Raw genomic sequence first — 20,342 nt, 5'->3', positions numbered from 1 at the left:
GAGAGAGAGAGAGATTCTTTGTGTAGAATACAAGAAATTTTGCATCAGAGATTTCATAGGAAATTTAGACTATCCTGACTTTGTTTTATGATATTGAACGCGCTCTTTATGAGTTGAGCAGTGAGCTAACTCAGCTTGTTTCCCAACCTTCGTCATGATTTATAAATACCTCGAATAAGAATGCGCTTTTTTCGTTTATTATACGGCAAACCTGCCACACCAGAAAGTACTATTGATCTATGGTTAGCCAAATGCTAGTGCATATGTTCCATGCTTGACTCCTGAAAACCCTGAATGTGAACATAATCTTGATTGGTACCTCCCCAATAGCTTGAGCCGCAGGCAATATCCTTTAAATGCCTCCTAAAGTCCGATGTATTGGTTCCATTGCTTGGCATCCAAAATCCTTGATCGCAAACAGACCCATGACTAATACCTCCCCAATAGATTGAGCCACGTATTGCTAATAATATCATTATGGTAGGGGGGCTTTTAATGCTTCCCTTCCTCAAGCCTTGTTTCACCAAACAATGATCATGTTGGAATATGGATGACAAAAGGGAAAATTGCCTTCCGATCTCTCTCTCAAATACCAGGTGTTTGCAACATTTTCGAAAAGACAAGCCGACTAAATCCATCATTGAGATTAATAATTTGGGAATTTTTTATTCTGCTCCTGTGATGGCAAGAACCACACAAAACATGATTCGGTCCACATTCAATTTCATAACCTAAATGTTTTACAAAAGGCACTATTGTAATAAGACCAAACAAAATCCATGTTCAAATCGCAACAAAACTTAGACAAAAGTCTTAACTGACTAAAGGAAAATAGAGGCTAAGATAAGATCCTTGATGACAAAAAAACATACGCCCTCCAGCTCTTGAATACTTTGGCTCCTCCTGACTAATTTCTGCATTGTTCTTTTGCCACAACCTGTCCAGAGCACTGTCTGCATCCCCCTGCAATACAAGACTCAGCATAAGAACAGAATGAAATTTGCAATTGCATTTCTTCAATTTTGTAACACAATTTCTCAGGACAAGATTGTAACACTACAGGACTGGAAAGATGATATTTTTCTTTTGCTGGTACATTGAACCCTTCTCTGCCAGAATAACTCAACACCCAACTTTTCACGGGACAACAACAAACACGGAAAATTCACCCAACAACTAATGCCCATTTTAAAACAACCATTCAATAATAATATTAGTTGATGTTGTTCGAATATGCAAAAGAAATGCCGATAGTGATACACATCCCAAAGAAGGAATTGTTTAACTCTTAGCCCATCAATTGATGCAGTTCCAGATAACTCGGTTAACCTAAAATAACATCAATTGATCTTCCATGTAAAACATCACTAGTTACAAATGTAACCTTGGAACAAGGTATGATAGTGGCCCATGCAGAAAATCACGAGCAGGGTTTGGTTCCCTGCTCTAACCATCCCTGCAGAAAATCGAACAACCCGCCCCCCCCCCCCCCACCTAAAAAAAAACCTCAAAACAAAAACGATGCAGAAAATCAAATAAACCCTTAGAAAAATCATGAGCAAGGTTTGGTTTCCTGCTCTAACCGCCCCGACAGAAAATCAAACAAACCCATGGATTTTTTATTAAAATAATATAAATTATTAATATTATATTATATTTTAATCTCTAATTTTTATACCTTGTTTGCCCTATATCATATTCCAACTTTCATAGATCTCATATGAGAATTAGAAAGTTACTCTTTTACCCTTTGGCAGTTCAGAAAATTGTTGGGCCTGTCATTGGGGGTGGCAAATTATTGTTTTGCCCCTAATAAATTTATTAATTCCCTGAAAATGTCCCTAAAAATTACCTTTTTTCCCTTATATAGTTGGGGATTTTACTGATGGATGCCACTGGATTGACAAATTAGTATTTTACCCATGACGACTTAATTAATTACAAAAACATCTCTGAATTTCGGATTTTGCGCAATTCTCTACTTGATTTTATCAAGATTTCAAATATAAGTTCAAGTCTTCATTTCGATTAATAATTACCTCAAAAATCTAGGTTTTTAGATTATAACTTATAACCAGAATAGATCAAAATAAAAAACTTAAATCTTTTTCATAATTTATTAATCATTGAAATTTCAATGTATTACATTCTGGATTTGTCTAAAGTCCAAATATGAGTTCAGATAAGTGTTTGGATCCAATAATCATCCAAATCAAGATTTTCAAACTTCAAATAACATCCAAACTGGTTCAGAATTCATCGAAACTTGATTTTCAAAATTTATTAAAAGTTGAAAATTTTCAGATGTTTCACGTCCAACACCAAAATAAAATTTTCTACGGGTACAACACGAATGTTGTATTATATATGTGAATTTAGAACCTTATTTGTGATGGTCATTTTGAAGTACGAACTTCATTGAAATTTACATGTTATATGCATAGATCGCCACATAATTACTAAAAGGAGGTTCACACGGTATCTCGCTAATGTTGCACTATATATGCAAATTTAGTTGAGTTTGCAAAGTTACGCATGTTTAAGTTATATGAGGTTTGTAAACTTGTTTATGCGAACTTTGTGAGGTTCACAAAAAAAATCATGTGAATCTACATTTTATTGATAGTCGGTGATACCAAGAGAGTATACCGATATATTGCACGAATTTTCGGAGGTTCGCTAGTGAGAAGGGTAAAAAGATATTAAAGAACTCTAGCATTTACAAATTTAGACGTGGGGTAGATTTTGAAAATTATGGGCATTTCGAAACATGTCATTTTTTGCTTTACACGGTCATTTTTTTATTTCAAAATGCATAGGCTGAAATCCCGACCAACGTCTCATTTGCATTGTTGTTTGTTTAAATAGGTTTTAGGTTTGTGCAAACAGAGATTTAATGGCCTTGTAGTTTTCATAAATAAAATGAGTTTTTTTTTATAGGCAAGCTAAGGTTAGGCAGACACTCACAAGTTACACAACATAATACCATTGGATTTTTAACTTGCAACGACCCAAGGCACGGTGACATGCACTAATCGCTCCTACCAAACAAGCCGTGCCTCATTGGTAAAGATAAGCATGCTGGAAACCCACAAACGTGTCATGTGGATTAGGTTGAGTAGTTTCCTTTTCAAAATAAAGGTAATAAAATTTTAAAAAGATAACCAATAAAAGGGCTGAAATCAGCCAAGTCAACCAGTTTAGGCATAGTCCCAGCTGAGTGGACGGGCTCAGACCGAGTCCTAAGCGGGTTCGAGTTGAAAACTAGTAATACAAAAACCGTGACCCGGTTGGGTCTTCAAGTCAGCCCGGTTCATACCGGCGAGTTTGCCAACTATGTAGTAAACAAGTATTTTCTTGAAAGTTAAGGCAATTCAGGTGTTCATCTGAGTGATTTCTTGAAAGTTATAGGCACTCAGACAGTAATCCGATAGAACGGCCTCTGACACCGTTCATCCATATGATGAGTGACCTCTCAAACACATGGTTTTGGGATTCATTTTGATTGTCTATTTTGTATGATTTAGGTCTCATCATCTAAAGAATCACTGTTCTTGAAAATACTTATGGGACTCATCTAAGATAAAAAGAACAGGTAGATGCTGTTTTGGGGTTCGTTCATCCTTTGGAATAAATTTTCCAAATCTTTGTTAGGTGCCAATATGAAAATTATCCAAAAGGAAAATGCACCCGACAAAAGGAAAATTGAATGTGAGAAAATAAATTGTCAACCCCTCTAGTGTATCCAAGAGTTTTAGAAAAAAAAGAAGGAAAAAGTCGAATCTCTTGAGGTGAAACTATTTTACCTTCAAAAACTATGGTTCTTGAGTTGTATTGACTTGGGACAAAAAAGTCACATACTAGCGACGGTCATGGACAAAAAAGTCACATAGGCCCCACAATTGTTGAGAGCTGTGTCGGCCTTTGGAGACTTTTATTCAGTTACAAGCAAACGTACTCCCCCAATTAACATATATATATTTTTTTTTCAAAGAATGACCGACAGAAGAAATGAATTCCCGATCTCATGTAAGCAACCAATTTATTTACATATTTTTTTAGTCAATTTATTAACACATTATTATATGATACATGTCTCACAATATATATATATATATATATATATATAAGCATTATTTAGAAGAAAACAATATTTTTAAGACCTTTAAAAATTAACGGCTTAAAATGTATCAAAATTTCATAACTTAAAAAGTCCTTAAAAATCAACGGTTCACAATGCATCAAAATCTTATAACTTAAAAAATCTTATTTTATGTTAAAAAACACGATTCAAAGCATGATTCCTATCAAATAAAATATGTTGACTACATCCATAAGGTTTGTTTGAGAAGATACAACCTATGTGAGTGCAGGTACTCTTAGAGCACCACCGTATCATCATCTCTCTCTCTCTCGATATATATATATATATATATATATATATATATATATATATATATATATATATATATACAGCAGTGGTAGCATAATCGGTGCCCGACCCGTACCCGCTGAGCTTTTTTTTCGAAAATCTGACCTTGAGGATGTGTTCTGCATCTCGATTCATTAGAAATCGATTCTTGGATCATGCATTTTAAATGATAAAATGGTTTTTTGAGCCTGGAAAATTTTAAAAATTTATAGACCGTTGATTTTAAAAGCTCATAAAAACTAATCCAGGCATCGGAATCAAATGATCCAAGACCCGATTCCTATAAAAACAAGCATGTAGAACACAATTGTAAGGTTGGAATTTCGAAAAAAACACTGAAAATTTCAAGTCAACCCAACATCCCCACGGAAGGGCATTTCCGAAAACGTAAAAAGAATCGTTTTTGTACTCGAAGAACACAGGCTCATTCCCATTTATTTATTTCTAATCCCACAGTAAAAAAGTACACAAGACGAAAGCCGAAAACCTGAAAAAGAAAAAACAAAACCCACAAAAACGGAGGAGCGGGACTATATTGGGCAACCCTCCCCGCCAAAGGAAACACAAAGTTTTGGACCCCAACACAAAAGCCGAGGAAAGAGCCCCCGAGACCCCAAAACCAGAAACCCTCCCGCCTGGACGAGATGCACGCGAAGTCCGATTCGGAGGTGACGAGCCTCGCCCCCTCCTCTCCGACTCGGTCCCCACCGCGCCGCCCTCTCTACTACGTCCAGAGCCCCTCCCAGCACGATGGCGAGAAGATGTCATTCCAGTCGAGCCCGGTGGGCTCGCCCTCGCACCCTCACTACGGCGTCCCGTCTCCCGTCCACCACTCGCGCGAGTCGTCCACTAGCCGGTTCTCCGGTTCTCTGAAGAAGGACCACCACCACCCCCGCAGGAAGCAGTGGCAGCAGTACGCGCACGTCGACGACGATAGGGAGGACGAAGACGGAGACGGAGACGGCGATCGGCGGCGGTCTGGGATCCCCACGCGGTGCTACTTCCCCATCTTCGTCGTCTGCTTCGTCCTGCTCTTCACTCTCTTCTCCCTCGTCCTGTGGGGTGCTAGTCGTCCGTACAAGCCCGTCATCTCCATGAAGGTATTATTGAGACAAAAAGAAAAGAAAAGAAAAGAAAAGCCTGTCTATCTCTTGCTATATCTCTTAACGGTGGAAGCCGCTAGCGGTTTGTACGGGGGATTTGTGTGGGGGTAGCCATGAACATGACAACGTCCCTCACCACTTTTTCTTTCTCTCTCTCGCTCTCATCGGAAGCCGCTGACGGTTTTTATGTGGGAGCCCCGAACGTGGCAACAATTTCTTTTGCTTCTCTGTTTGTGAGCCGCTAGTGGTTTTGGTTAAAAGGTAAATGGGATTTGACAGGGCCCGTGATGATTACTCCTTTGTCGATTGGGGAATCAAGAAGACATGCTTTCTCTCCTCTCACAGGGGGGGGGGGGGGGGCACGCAGAACGACGGGATGCTTTCGAATTTTAAAACCCCCAGCTTGTACGCCATTAAACCCGTCAGTTTTCGACCTCTCCTTTTTATTATTAAATGGCTTTTACGCACAAATCAATGCGGTAGTTGCGACTCGTGAAAGTGATGCACGTTAACGAGGAGGAGCAACCGCGAAATGACCTCGGAATGCCCTTTCTGTCTGCCCTCGTGGGGTATTTTGGTCATATGGGTATCATCATCGTCGTCGACGCTGGGGTGAGAAAGCTTTCTCCTACCAAATACCATTACCAGTCTTGCCCAGAATGGCATTACGTGTTAAATGCACACAACCAAAAGAAGAAGCCGTGGTAGTCTCTTGGGGTTTAAGGTTTTGCTAAATTCAGCTCTTGAAATTTGAATATGAGCTGGCACACCGAACCCCAGTGCGGGTGTGGGTGCGGGTCTATGACTTTTTTTTACTCTGGAGTGGGTTCAGTTAATATTGCGAGTTGTTAAAGTTGTAATTCTCTATGGTTTTTTTAAATTCGTTGATTATTTGGAAAAGAACTGCTGAGAGCGTGAAAAAAGCGAAAATAACGGGTTAAAAACCGCGCAGAGCATCACGTTCTGGAGGTTCAACGTTCAGGCGGGGATGGACTCGACGGGCGTGCCGACGGACATGCTGACCATCAACTCCACCGTGAAGTTCTCCTTCAGGAACCGAGCCACCTTTTTCGGCGTCCATGTCACCTCGACGCCCCTCCGGCTGTATTACATCACCCTCAAGATCGCTTCGGGAGATGTACGGTGACAAACCCTCTTCCTTTTTTCTATTCCATGTTTTTTACTTTTATTTAACTTTTATTTTATACATAATATGGGGCTCAAGTTCAACCTTGGTAATAAGTAGGCTAAAAGCTCAAGGGTCACTAAGTGAGCCTAATGTTGGCTTGCCTTTTTTATCTTGTTATGCACTACTAAGTTTTTTATTAAGCTTAAATGCGCTGAGTTTTAGAAAGTGGGCTGGTAAACAAGCTGAAGGAGCCAAAGCTTGGCTCATTCTTTGTGGGGTTGAGTTTGAGGTCATGATGAGCTGGAGATAAATCATCTGAGTTTGAGCTGGCTTGTTTATAGGAAAAAATATGTTTTTTCATAGCTAATAGGATTACAAAAAAAAATGTTTAAGAGGATTTAGCTCTGAACTACTGCTTAGAGCGAAATGTTTCAATCATTTGTCTTATGCTGCCCTATAATGTAATATATATAGATTAATTATTAGTGTTTAATGAGCTTATATGAGCCAAGCTCAGTTGAACACCTAAGCCTATTTTTTTGGTGTATGATGATACACCCCCGTCTCTCTCTCTCTCTCTCTCTCTCTCTCTCTCTCTCTCTCTCTCTCTCTATATATATATATATATATATATATATATATATATATATATATATATATATATATATATATATATATATATATATATATATATATATATATATATGCCTCTTGACTAGCGAACGCCATAGCTGGAATTCATATGAGGAGGTTTTTTGACGAAATCTATCTCATGTATGTGTTCAACATTAGTTAAAATAGTAAGTATGGACCATTGATTATAGTTTTTTATGTGAAAATATATTTGAGGTTTAAAAATTTATTATGCTATAGGCTGATGATTTTTTCAAAACTCATAAAATCTGACACATACATAAGAAAACCATGATCCAAAGCTCAGTTTCTGCCGAACTTAATATGTAGATCACATCTGAACGCTTAGATGTGCAAGAAAATTTAAAATATTACAATTCTCTGCCCATTGACCGAGGCTCTTCCAAGGTGATATGTCAGTTGACAAGGACGCTAAGGCGTTACTCCAAGCCACGCCTTCTACGTATGTCACACTCTATAGATATAGATGTAAGAGAAGGATAGAGGTCGTTTTCATGCACAGCGGTCAGCAGCTGCTCTTTTGCTTTGGTTGCCAAATTGGCGGACGTTCACGCCAAACTGTCAGCCTGAAACCCTAAGTAATAATAATAATAAAAAAAAGGTGGAGGAAGAAAGTTTTGATTTTTTGAGTGTTATTTGAGTAAATGTTGGACGAGTCAGCGGTCGCCTCCAAATGCATGAATGGCAGCCATGTATGTGTAGTGGCTGTCACGCTTGTGCGGGGCTGCTCGATAGGGATAGCCTGCGTGCTTTGATAGGCTACTGGCTGTATTGACTTGTCCCGATCATGTAAATTATTGAATCGTCGGTTTGGATATATAAGAACCGTATTTTATTCTAAATGTCCTAAATACATTTAAAAATTGTAATCGCAGGTGTTTTTCTCTTAATGAAAATCTTTAGATGTGTGTGTCATTCCTTATCTACTAGAAAATATGCTTTAGATCAATGAATTTTAACAAGAAAATTTGGTTTTTAAGGTTTAGTACAACATGAAAAATAGCTAATCTAATACTTGTTTTCTGTTAAGCCATAGAGAATATATCTATAAGTTGAGATTAAACAAACACTCAAAACCATGTCTTTTCAAGCAGTTTTAGAATGGTTTAGGACATACGATTATAATGGACTACTCATTAGTCTCTCTCTCTCTCTATATATATATATATATATATATATGATTAATAAAATATCTTAAATGAATTGTATTTTTGAAAGACAGTTACTTTTTTTGACATTGCAGGTCTTTTGAACTTGGAAGGAATTGAAAAGTCAAACATTCAAAAACTTAACTTCATCAATATGTCAAAGTCGCATTTTTAACCTCAAAAACTAATGCATTTTAAAAAATACCATACTTTTAAGGGTATTTTAGTTATTTTAATAAGATTGAATTCATTTAATGTTAAATACTAGTTTAATGTTAGATTAACCCATATATATATATATATATAGTGTCATTGATATCAACGATAACGATAATATCAATTGATACTATAGGCAATATACCGTGATATTTTTCAAATATCGTGATATTTTTCGTGAAAGCTGATTTGTTATATTTTAATCATACATTTTCTGATTTTTTGTCATTTATATTTAGAAACTTTTTTTTTTATATTTTGCAAGAAAATCATGCAAGACTATTATTTTTCTTATTATTTACATATTTTTCCAAGAAGAACCCTCACCAATAAAGTTCCTTGAAAGATATAGGTGACTATATATATGGGAGTGTGGAGTCCTATACAACCTTATTTCTTAAACCATCTTTAATAGTTCAAGAGGCATATGCGTAGGTGTTTGTTAAATCTGATCTTACTAATATCTTCCATATAACTTAACTTAGATAAAACATGCTCTAAATGAGGTACTTTTCATGTTTATAAGCATTTTAGACCTATGTCACATAGGTGCAGGTGCGGGTGCTGATGCGGTGATGTGGCACTTTAAAAAAACTTGGGTGCGGGGGTGCAGGGAGGATATATATATATATAACAGTTTTAAGTTAACATTAAGTGTATTTGTGTGCAGTTATGTATTTATATATATAATATAGATAAAAATTATTCTACTTTTGGATAGAAATGGACCTCTGGCTGACTTCACCTAACACAAAAGAAGCTGTGTTCAAGTGTCGCACCTGCCTTGGTGCAGGTGCAACACGGGTGCGGTTTCCTGTTAGAAGAGTCAGTGTGATATAGGTCCCCATGTAGATCTCTCGACACGTCCATTTTCCAGGACACTTATACTTCAAAAACTGCATGTTAATGGCATGTCTAGCCGTGTTCGATACTTTGAGCATTTAGAAGTGTCCATGTAACAGAAAAAACATAATTATAAGTATTTTTTGTGTAATCAAAGCCTTTAGAGTATTCGTCGTCGTATATTTGCTAAAAATTATGCACTAGATTAACTCATTTAACTATAAAATGTAAGTTTTTTCAACATTAAGCAAATATGAGCTGTTGATTTTTGTTGGCTCTAAAACTCCATCACCAATACACTTACAGTGTCTTAAGCTGAACACTTTGTATCAGTCACGCCTAAAAGTGTTCTAAACTGGATATTTTGTGTCCAAGGTATTGGACACTTCGTGTCTTGAATTGGGAACTTTGTACCTAAGTTTCAACCATCATGTTACAAATTGGACGCTGTGTCCCCATGTAGATCACTCGACACATCCATTTTCCAGGACACTTGTACTTCAAAAACTGCATGTTAATGGCATGTCCAGCCTTGTTCGACACTTTGAGCACCTAGAAGTGTCCATGTGCCTTGTACATGAAGTATCCAAATAAGACACTCTTAAATGTCGTGGATACAGAGTATCTAATTTAGGATACATTTAGATGTCACGAAGTGTCTTACTTAGGACATATGCATGTTCATGTAAATTATCTTTGATCAAAATCAGATAAAAAATCAATATACAATTTTTATTTGATTTAACACACCTTAATTTTTGTATTATATTTTGCTTCTCTCATTTTTCTTATATATATATATATATATATATATATATATATATATATATATATATATATATATATATATACTAGAGAGAGAGAGAGAGGTGCCTGCCAAAATGAGGAGCTTATTGCAACTAAATGGGGGTTTTCAGGGTGTTTTTCACAAATCTGACCCAATAGATGTATTTTACATGGTCAATTTGCTCGAAAAATGTTGCTTGAATCATGTTTTTTGATGAAAAAATATGAAATTTTAAGCTGATTATTTATGAAAACATATACACTAATACACTATCGATTTTAAAACCTCATAAAAACCGACCTACACATTGCACATTGGAATCAGATGATACAAGAGTCCATTCCTATAAAACCAAGCATATAAACATATCTGGACAGTCCGATTCGAGAAAATCTTGAAAAAAAACCTTTGAAAAGCCCGACTCTCTCTCTCTCTCTCTCTCTCTCTATATATATATATATATATATATATATATATATATATATATATATATATATATATATATATATCGATGTCCAAGTGTTTAGTTTTTTACATGGTTTTAAAACTCATTGACTTGTCACTCAGCTCATCGTTGAATGACCCATGACTCCGCCGGGTCAATTGGTTGACTTGGACAGGTCATGTTAACTTTATATTTTATATATGTATATACTATATATATTTTATAATATTTAATCAATATATTATATATGCATGACTGGCCCATGACTCACTGACTCGCCCATGACTCAGCTGACTCGGCAAGTTTTACTTGGTGACTCAGCTGGGTTTTGCTCAAAACAAGTTTGTACTCGTTTTTTACCCAGTGAGGGCGATCCGGGCCATCAACCGAGTCACCGGGTTGACCTGACGAGTTTTTTAATACATTGTTGTGTCTAGTATTACCATGTCTGTCAAGCCACATAGTTTTTTTTTTTTTTTGAATTATTTAGGACGTTTGGGAGATAAAACTGTTTAGGAGTTACTATTATATTAAAAATGAAAAGATGTGCTTACTAACACACTTTTTAACAGATTTTTTTCATCCCGAGTGTCAGCACTTTTCACTTCACATGTCAGACTATCTGTAACCATTCATTTCTCACTTTCTGCTTCATGAATCATTTCTGGAGTCCAGTTTTTGCTCTGGCAACAATGTTATGAACTGACTATGGTGAGTGCAGTTTAGGTACAGTACGAACATGACTAACCGGGATGAACTAAACAATGGCGACTCTACTGAGTCAGCTCATTCTCGGCTTGTCAACAATGAGCCTTTGTTCGATTGTTTTGCCAATATGGTCCTCAAAGCAGTGCATTCGCTTGGCAAAGTCTAGCTTGAATATAATTTGGCTCTTAGAATGAGTTTTGATTAGGGACGTTATGCAGTGAATAGGAGGATCACTCCTAATCCCTGTAAGAATCTGTACCCTAATACAGCTATGAAACTAAAAAAACATGGAAAATAATTGAAAATTTAGAAAAATAATGGAAATTAACTCAAATAATTCTTTTATTTCCTTTCTGTCTCTCTACAATGAATATTTATAAAGAGAGGAAAACCCTTAAACTCAACCACAATCTTAATAAGATCCACAAAACAATATCCAACTACAATAATTAAAGAAAAATATAAAATAATTAAGATGGATCTAGATGGACCCTGTAGTGGTCCGCTCCCGCTCCTGCAGCAGATGTGTATGGTGGGTTTTAATGGTTGGGTCTAAGGAAGCCTCTCTCTAATGTAGCTATACTTGAGCTGCACCTGACAAGTCGTCTTCTATATCTAGCAACTACCTTGAAAGAAATGGACTGAACAATTTAACCCTAACTTCCAAGTGTGACTTCCATAGCCCTAATGCTATAGTAAAGCTCAAATAATCTGTACAAGTGGTTTGTTTCCTTCCTAAGCTTGGTTTCAAGTCAATGGAATCCTTGATCAAGTCATTCTTTAAACTTAGGATCACCTGAGTTCCACGGTCCATATCATTAGGCCACCCCAATACGTTCAGTGTCATCTTGCAAACATGATTTTTTCTAATTCACAGAGAAATGCTTCAAGGGGTACTCAATACAAATGAAGATTTCATGATGACTTTGTAGTTGCTTCTTTTGTGTTTTGTGGTGCAGATTGGGGAATTTTACCAGTCTAGGAAGAGCAGTCGCTTGATCTCCACTGTGGTACAAGGCACAGAGGTCCCACTTTATGGGGCGGGCTCCACTCTCAACAGCAACCCCACATCAGACAGCTCTATTGTGCCCCTGAGCCTAACCTTCATGACAAGGTCAAGGGCTTACGTGCTGGGAAAGCTTGTGAAGACCAAGTTCTATAGAAACATCACTTGCTCCATTGAGCTCAATCAGAAGAACCTGGGAAAGCCTGTAGATTTGAACTCCTGTACCCACACCTGAGAAAGAGGTTTCTACTTTACCAAAAAGCAAAGCTTATGCTTTCAGAGGGCTGTACACTAGCCTCACATGCATGTCATGCACCCCTCAGCATTGGTGCTTGTTGTCTCTTTCTCATCTTTTCAAAGGGATAGATGAGCTTTGGAGGATATAGTCTGTCTCATGATTATTTGTCATATGTTAACTAAGAGTTCCCAGAAAGCGTCTGAAGTGCATGTTTGAATGGAAACTAGTTGGACAGATAGTAGAACCACCATATATGCCTTTGGTGCATCAAAATAGTGAAAATGGCAAAGTAAACTCGGTCATACAAACTGAAAAAGGCATGAAGCTTGAAAATGAGTTTGATGGAAGGATTACAAAAGGACTTTGGCTTGTGAAGGCGATAATGTTATACACTTATGTTGATCATTGATTCGTGAGGACTGCATTGAGTTAGGCACGTTTGTTTACCTTGATCTTTTTGTTTTGGGTTTTTGTGCAAATTGGTCCCTGCCTTGTGGTGGTGTTCTGCAAAAACGTCCCTGCCTTTTACATACCTTTTCTTCCCTTATGGTAAACTGGTCCTTCTATTAGATGGACGTTAGTCTAACCATGGACAGATATTGACCATGGTTAGTTGGCAATGCAAGATGACCATTATACCCCCATCAACTACAATGAGTTTCCGACATTACCACTCCTCCAAATCCTAGCCCTCTCTCACTTGACAGCAATTTTCAGCACTGAGCGACACTCTCTGGCAGTAAACTTCCTTCACTTTGGTAAGATCTTGACGTATTTCTTCTTTTCTTGCAGTTTCTTTTGAGGGATCCTTTGTTCGGGTTTTCTTTTGAGGGATCCTTTGTTAGGGTTTTGATGGTAAATCATATTTGGGAGTTTTAGATTTTGGGCATTTTTCTTTCTTACTGTTCTGTCGATTTTGTGACTAATTGCTTCTGAAGCTTTTGTCAAGTGCATTTGGGTTTTGGGTTCTTCAAAATGTAGTTTTTTTCGTGATTCTTTTGTTGGGATTGGGATTTAAGATTGTTCCTGTTTGTTTCTCCCAGTTTTTCTCTTTAGATCCTGTTTTGATGTGCATTATATCAAATTTGAAAGTTCTGTAACTTTGTGAGTTCAAATCAGTGTTTTTTTTTTTGGGAGGGGTGGGGGGGGGGCGGTGTGTCAGGGATCAACTTTGTGTGAGAGTTGTAGAAGCAAATTTGTTTTTAGGGTTTTGTTCTGGATCATATTTCTTGTTTTTTACTATTAGGAAGTTCCTGTTCATGTTGCAGGCGTCTCAAAATGGTTCCTCAATGAGGGGTGAACTGTCATTTTATCAAGCCGAACGGTACTGAAAAAATGTAACGGCTGTTAATCTTGGGGATTTTTTTTTTAATAAGAGTGCTGGGAGATGGGCTCCCTCCATGTATTAGAGAAGTAGAAAAAATTTAGCCAAAAAGACGGCTTCTCCTTCCATACAATTTGTGTATCATCGTTCAAATATTTGGAAAGCAGAAAGCAAATTGACAGTTAGAAACAAAACGTGGGAGAAAAACATCAAGTGATGATAACCCGGGATGCAAGGCTGAGCTGTTCGCCGAAATATGCTCAAGCCAAGAGCTCCATTGTCGATTGTTAGAAGAAATTGAAGCTGCAGAAGTATTGGTATCCAAATTTCTAAGATTCCAGCATTTGAGTGTAAAGCATAGGCTAAGCGTACCTTGATGGGTGATGAAGCGGAGGCGACTTGAAAATCAATGTCCTTTAAAACCGGGTGGAGGCCATGGATCAGGAACAATACCAAATTCCAACCAGTTTTGGATGACTGCCAAAGTTGTAGGATCCCACTTGAATTTCATTACGTTTTCAGAACAAACTGACCAAATTTCACGGAAAACCTAACTCCATATAGAGGTGGTGATAGGGATGGCAGTGGACCGGCGGGGGACAAGGTCTCCACCCCCGCCCCGTTTCAAAATCTGAACCTCCATCCCTGAACGGGGATGGATTTTAACCTCCACCCCCACCTCCATCCCTGTTTCATGTCCTCCATCCCTGGTTCAAACGGGGGCGAGGAGGGGCCCCGTTTCCACTTAGTTTATAGTCATCCCTTAAAGGATTGTGGACGGGGCGAGGTTAGGCAGGGATTGGGACAGGAACGGGGAAAAGCGTAAGTCCATCCCCGCACGGGGATAGATTTTAACCTTCATCCCTGCCTCCATCCCCGTTTCATGCCCTTCATCCCCGGTCCAAACGGGGTGAGGTGGGGTGGAGCCCGGTTGTCCCCCGGTCCACTGCCACCCTTAGGTGGTGATGAGCTAAAGGAATCAAAACTAATGATACACTACTCTGTTACTGGTCCAGACAATCAATATACAAGGCAGGCTGGGTTGGATGGTACGCAAGTAGGCACTTCTTCCTTCTTATGGAGGTGGTGGATCCTTCGTGATATAATTTATTGTGGGTCATCCAAAGTTGCCAAACAGCAATGTGGAACACTTGATGCCAACATTTAGTGAGCCAAGGCCAATGAAAAGAGCGACGAAACCATGAGTTGAACTCGACCAAAAGGCGTCTGGAGGAAGCTATAGAACATGAGATAAAAATATGTTGAACAGATTATGCTTGAGAGTATGTGCTTGATTAAATAAAGTCGACCTTCATAAGAAAGAAGCTATAGAACATGAGATAAAAATATGTTGAACAGATTATGCTTGAGAGTATGTGCTTGATTAAATAAAGTCGACCTTCATAAGAAAGAAGCTTCTGACTTTCAGTGTGTTAGAAATCTTAAGCATATCCTGGCAAAGTTGATTAGTGAGCTGACCTGTGAAAAGACCCAAATATTTAATGGGAGGGTCCAACCCAACACACTGCATAGATGTGTTGCCTGATCTTGGTTGATATTTACAGGAATAAAAAGAGATTTCGAATGGTTGACTTGCATGCCTGCAAGTGTTTCAAATTCTTGCAAAATATGCTTCAATCCAGTGATGGATGAGTTAGTAGCCTTGGTAAAAAGAAGAGCATCATCAGCAAATAAGGATGGAATGGATTCATGGCATCGTGAAAATTAATTTCGGCAATAATAAATCTCCTTGTTAAGAAATAAATAAGGAAAAAAAAATGATCACCTTCTCGTATACCTCATCAACTTTGAAACCAATCACCTGGGGAATCATTGATTAATACTGCAAAAGAAGCAGTTGATACGCAGAGCATAATGCGTTGAATCCAAATATGATGAAAGCCCAATAGCTGAAGGCTTTGTTTTAAAAAAATCCCAGTCGAACCGAATTTTTTTCTTAGAGAGATCGACTTTTAAACAGACGGCTGGGATGTGATAGTGAATAAGAGAATCAAGCAGCTCGTGAGCCAAAAGTATACTTTTATGTATGTGTCGGCCTCGCAAAAATGGTCCTTGATTGTGCGATATAATACGTGAAAGGATTCCTCGCATGCGATTGGCCAACTTTCGTAATGATTTTATATAAAAAGTTTGCAAAGCGCAATAGGGCGATAATCAGCAAAAGATCGAGCCCATTCAGTTTTGGGAACAAGCACCAATATATGTGCCGTTTGGATTGCACGCAATTTTACCTTTGCCAAAGAAGTCTTGAATAGCTCGAGTGTCCTTGACTACCACATCCCATAAATATCGATAAAAGCATTTCAGGTCCTGGAGCTTTGTCATTTTGGGCTTGAAAAACTGCATTACGTATCTCATCATTGACACTGGTGAAAGAAGGAACCCATTTTATTCATCGGAGACTGTAGGGCCTGAAGCCAGTGATAAGAACACATGCTAAGCTTGTGGGTTTGCAGAGAGAAGTAACGATGACTTGCTTGTTGAATACGAGCGAATTCAGTTAAAAGATGTAACGCCTCTAAAAAATCCAATATTTTAAAAACTTTTTCAAACCCAAAATTTTGAGAAAAATTTAAAACTTTTTATTTATTATAAAAAGTACACATGAGTCTCTAAAATAATATCTCACAAGTTTTTCTATGACCACATTTCAATTGTTCCAAATACTAGACGGCCCACCTCGGCTCCAGCTCGAGTATATATTAGCCTCTTAGTATTAGATTCAGTATGAAATCATCCACAAACCTATCTCGATTAGGTTTATTACTCTAAGAATACTCGCATGTGAAAAAGATACAAAAATACGTAAGAAGAAACTTATCTAAGGTTTAAGACAATTGAGGAGTTATTTAAGAATTCAAAATTTTCAAATCACAAGCATAATCATTAAAGAAATGAAAAAAAAATTAACATTTTTCTCATTCTAAAATATTGCAATTCTTAAAGTTTAAAGATCCATACATGAAAATTAAATATTGACAAGTTTATAACCCGCCCAAAATGTCTGGATCCTCCAAAGACCGTACTTGATAAGAGTGGAGCCTTCAGTCATGCAACAACCTGCGCTTCGCTTCAATACTCCACGAGGTTATCTGTAAATATTATAAGGCATCAACCACATGCCCGTAGAAAACCAAAACTAAAATTGAAGAATGCAATTCAAGTTGAAAATATGTAATCAAGTGAAATTCTCATCATTTTAGAAATGAGAGTCAAGGGAATTCACATCACAACAAGAACATGATATTCAATCACATATACCATCATTCATTCCATAGCATTCATAATTACATCATTTGTATGCATGAAATTTTAAATCATATTCGTTTTCATTCATGGTATTCAATTTTACAACCATTCACATTCATGACAAACATTTGCATAAATATATAAAAGTGAGCAATTTATATCATGCTTCAAAGTGAAGTAAAAATGCAATCTCTCATGCAACACAACCACTCACTTTCTTTATACTCAAAAGAAATATTCTCATGTCTAACTTATGACTTAGGCATGCATTGTTTTAATTATAAATTCACATGTCTTTTCTCAGAACATTTATGCACTTTGCATTCAAATATAATAATGGAACAGTTCCTATCTGGACCCTTCCTGTGTGCCTCACACACAATCACCTCACATGCATCAACCCTACCCTTGACTTGTAACAATATGTCAAATCACATGATCAATCATAAATATGTCTTTTTCATTCACACATAACAAATTCGTAAGCAATAATCATGCAAAACTTTAGAAGTCTCTACATGTTCACAATACATGATTATGCATATGAAAGCAGTTATCATAAAAATCTAATTAATTATTTTTTTTGCTTATTCAAACTCATATGGTATAATAGAGGGTATAGACATCAAAAAACAATCATAGAAGTATTTATTATTCTATGTATTTTTTATTGCCCTCCTATGGTTTAACTAATTCTTTTTTGAGCGATTCAATCCTGCAATGCAGTGATTAGGAGAACACACTTATGGTCCCAAGTCTTGGCTTACACCAAACCAAAATTGCTGGCAAAAAAAATTGAGCATCCATCCCTAACTCTGCAGAGTTGTGATACTACCATCTAAGACTCAATGATAGACCTGTCCCCTAACCTCCTTGGGACGGAGACAAGCGTCGTCTTCAACCCTCAAAAACACATGTCCCATGAGGAATGTACCTCTCTTTTCTCTCTTGAGAGGACAAGAGATTGAGACAAATCCAGCCATCTCGGAGAGCCCAGCTTCACTGACGCCTCAATTGGACCCATGGTTCGAGGTTATCTTTATTATTAAGTCATAGGTCAAAGCCAAGCATTATAATATCACCAGATAACACTCTCATGCCCTCATGCATGAATATCAAAGTCTATGCTACTTGCATAATTTAAACTTGCATACTCTTATGCATGATATCAAAGTTTATGTCACTTGCATAATTCAAACTTATATGCTCTCATGCATGATATCAAAGTCTGTCACTTGCATAATTCAAACTTATATACTCTTATGCATGATATCAAAGTCTATACCACTTGCATAATTCAAACTTACATGTTCGTATGCATGATTCAATTCAAACACACTTTTATGCATAATTTGATTTCAACATGTTTAACCCAAGATGCTCTCACATAAGCTATTATGCATGCATAGATCATTCCATATTTTCATGTGCAAAGTACATTACATCATAATTATATGAGTAGGATATGCAGTAAAATGCATGCATATTCACAAGCATGATATAATCATTTTAAGCATACTTTTATGATATAATTTTAACATGCATATCATACTTAATTCGAACATAATTTCATGCAAGCATTTAATATAATCATGTCAAACACATCAATTCATTCAACTGTCCATTTAGCAAAGCAATATCAAACATGTATCTGCAATAAACATACTCCAATATTCCACTAACTAAAATAATGACAAGCATGATCTCCGAACTACAAAAATAAGATCACTTCTATTTCCATACATTCAAATTTTGCTCAGCATGATCTCCAAACTACAAATGTTAATAGTCCTAAATATCCACAACAAAGTGAGTGTGTGAGCAAGAGATGGTTGCAGTCAAGAAAATAATTAACCTGTGATGTGCTTGCACCACTACTTACCATGGGTATTTACCCAATTTGCATGCATTTGCACTTGTAATTGCATTTTTTCTCTCTTTGTATGACATTTCTAGCTGCATGTGGTGCTTAGCATTAAGCATCGTACAATTTGCTCAGCTACGCACCTGTAACGCACATTTATATTGACAATACAATACAATTCTAAATATTTTTTTAGCAATGTGACTATGCTACAAATTTAGTGTACATGCAAACTAACTTTTAGATTTCTATCATAGAACATGAATTACACTATAAAATTTTAGTTTAAGAATCCTACATTTTCAATGCGATGAAAAGCAAAATGAAACTCAGGATCCTGAAGGTCTAGTGCAGTGTTGTGAAAAGTGTTGAGGCGTAGCGAGGCGCTCCACCAAAATCTGAGGCGAGGCGTAAGCCTCAAAAAAAAAATTTAACTTAAAAAAAAACTATAAAAATGATCTAAAATTATAAATAAATAAGAAATGTTTTATTGATGAAGCGCCAACCAACACGAAATAAAAAATCTCAAATAAATATGAAAAAAATATAAGATTAACATGTAAAAGTAACATTAATGCAACAACTTGATCTATATAAGTATCTAATTGCATAAATATGAGCATTCATTCAATAAAAAACTAACATTAACAACAAAATGCATATTAGCACTAACAACATCATGTCATAATTAAAAAATGCATGTTAACATTAACAACCAAATGTTAATGTATTTGTCCAGAATTCTTCAAAATGAGAGTGTTAACATTCACAATTACAACTGAAAGTCCCAAAAAACATATAAATGGCCAATAGCTCTATGATATGAATTAGGGCTTAGGCTCTTATTGTGTCTCGTCATCATCAATATTTAAGTTTTCAATATCATCATCTGAAGAATCCATATAAATAGGTTTTTCATCTTCATTCTCTGACTCTTCATCATCTACACTTTCTACATCCACGTCCTCAATTACTTCTTTTGCTTTTCTTTTTCCTTCAATAAAAAAACATGTATTAAATATTTATGTTATGTAATTAAAAAAATATATTTATATTCATAGCTAGGTAAAAGGAATATAACTTTACCTCGATCTCTTGAAGACATGTCTTGCCTAGAACCACTTTATGAAACATGAGGTGAAGTGACTTTTTCAATAGACACATGCTCAATGGCA

At 36.8% G+C, this 20,342-nt stretch overlaps 1 protein-coding gene across 1 annotated transcript; it reads left to right on the top strand.

Moving 5' to 3' along the window:
- Positions 1-4,860: 4,860 nt before the first annotated feature.
- Positions 4,861-12,852, top strand: LOC149842384 (uncharacterized). Its single transcript, XM_090001409.1, has 3 exons — positions 4,861-5,532; positions 6,488-6,673; positions 12,425-12,852. The coding sequence occupies exons 1-3, from the start codon at positions 5,077-5,079 to the stop codon at positions 12,704-12,706; spliced, it is 924 nt and encodes a 307-aa protein (XP_089857535.1). The 5' UTR covers positions 4,861-5,076; the 3' UTR covers positions 12,707-12,852.
- The last annotated feature ends 7,490 nt before the right edge of the window (positions 12,853-20,342 follow it).

This window comes from Nuphar pumila, chromosome 3, assembly GCF_984573655.1.
Source record: "Nuphar pumila chromosome 3, dmNupPumi1.hap1.1, whole genome shotgun sequence".
In the NCBI taxonomy this organism is placed as follows: domain Eukaryota; kingdom Viridiplantae; phylum Streptophyta; class Magnoliopsida; order Nymphaeales; family Nymphaeaceae; genus Nuphar; species Nuphar pumila.
This window is presented reverse-complemented; position numbering and strand designations above follow the sequence as displayed.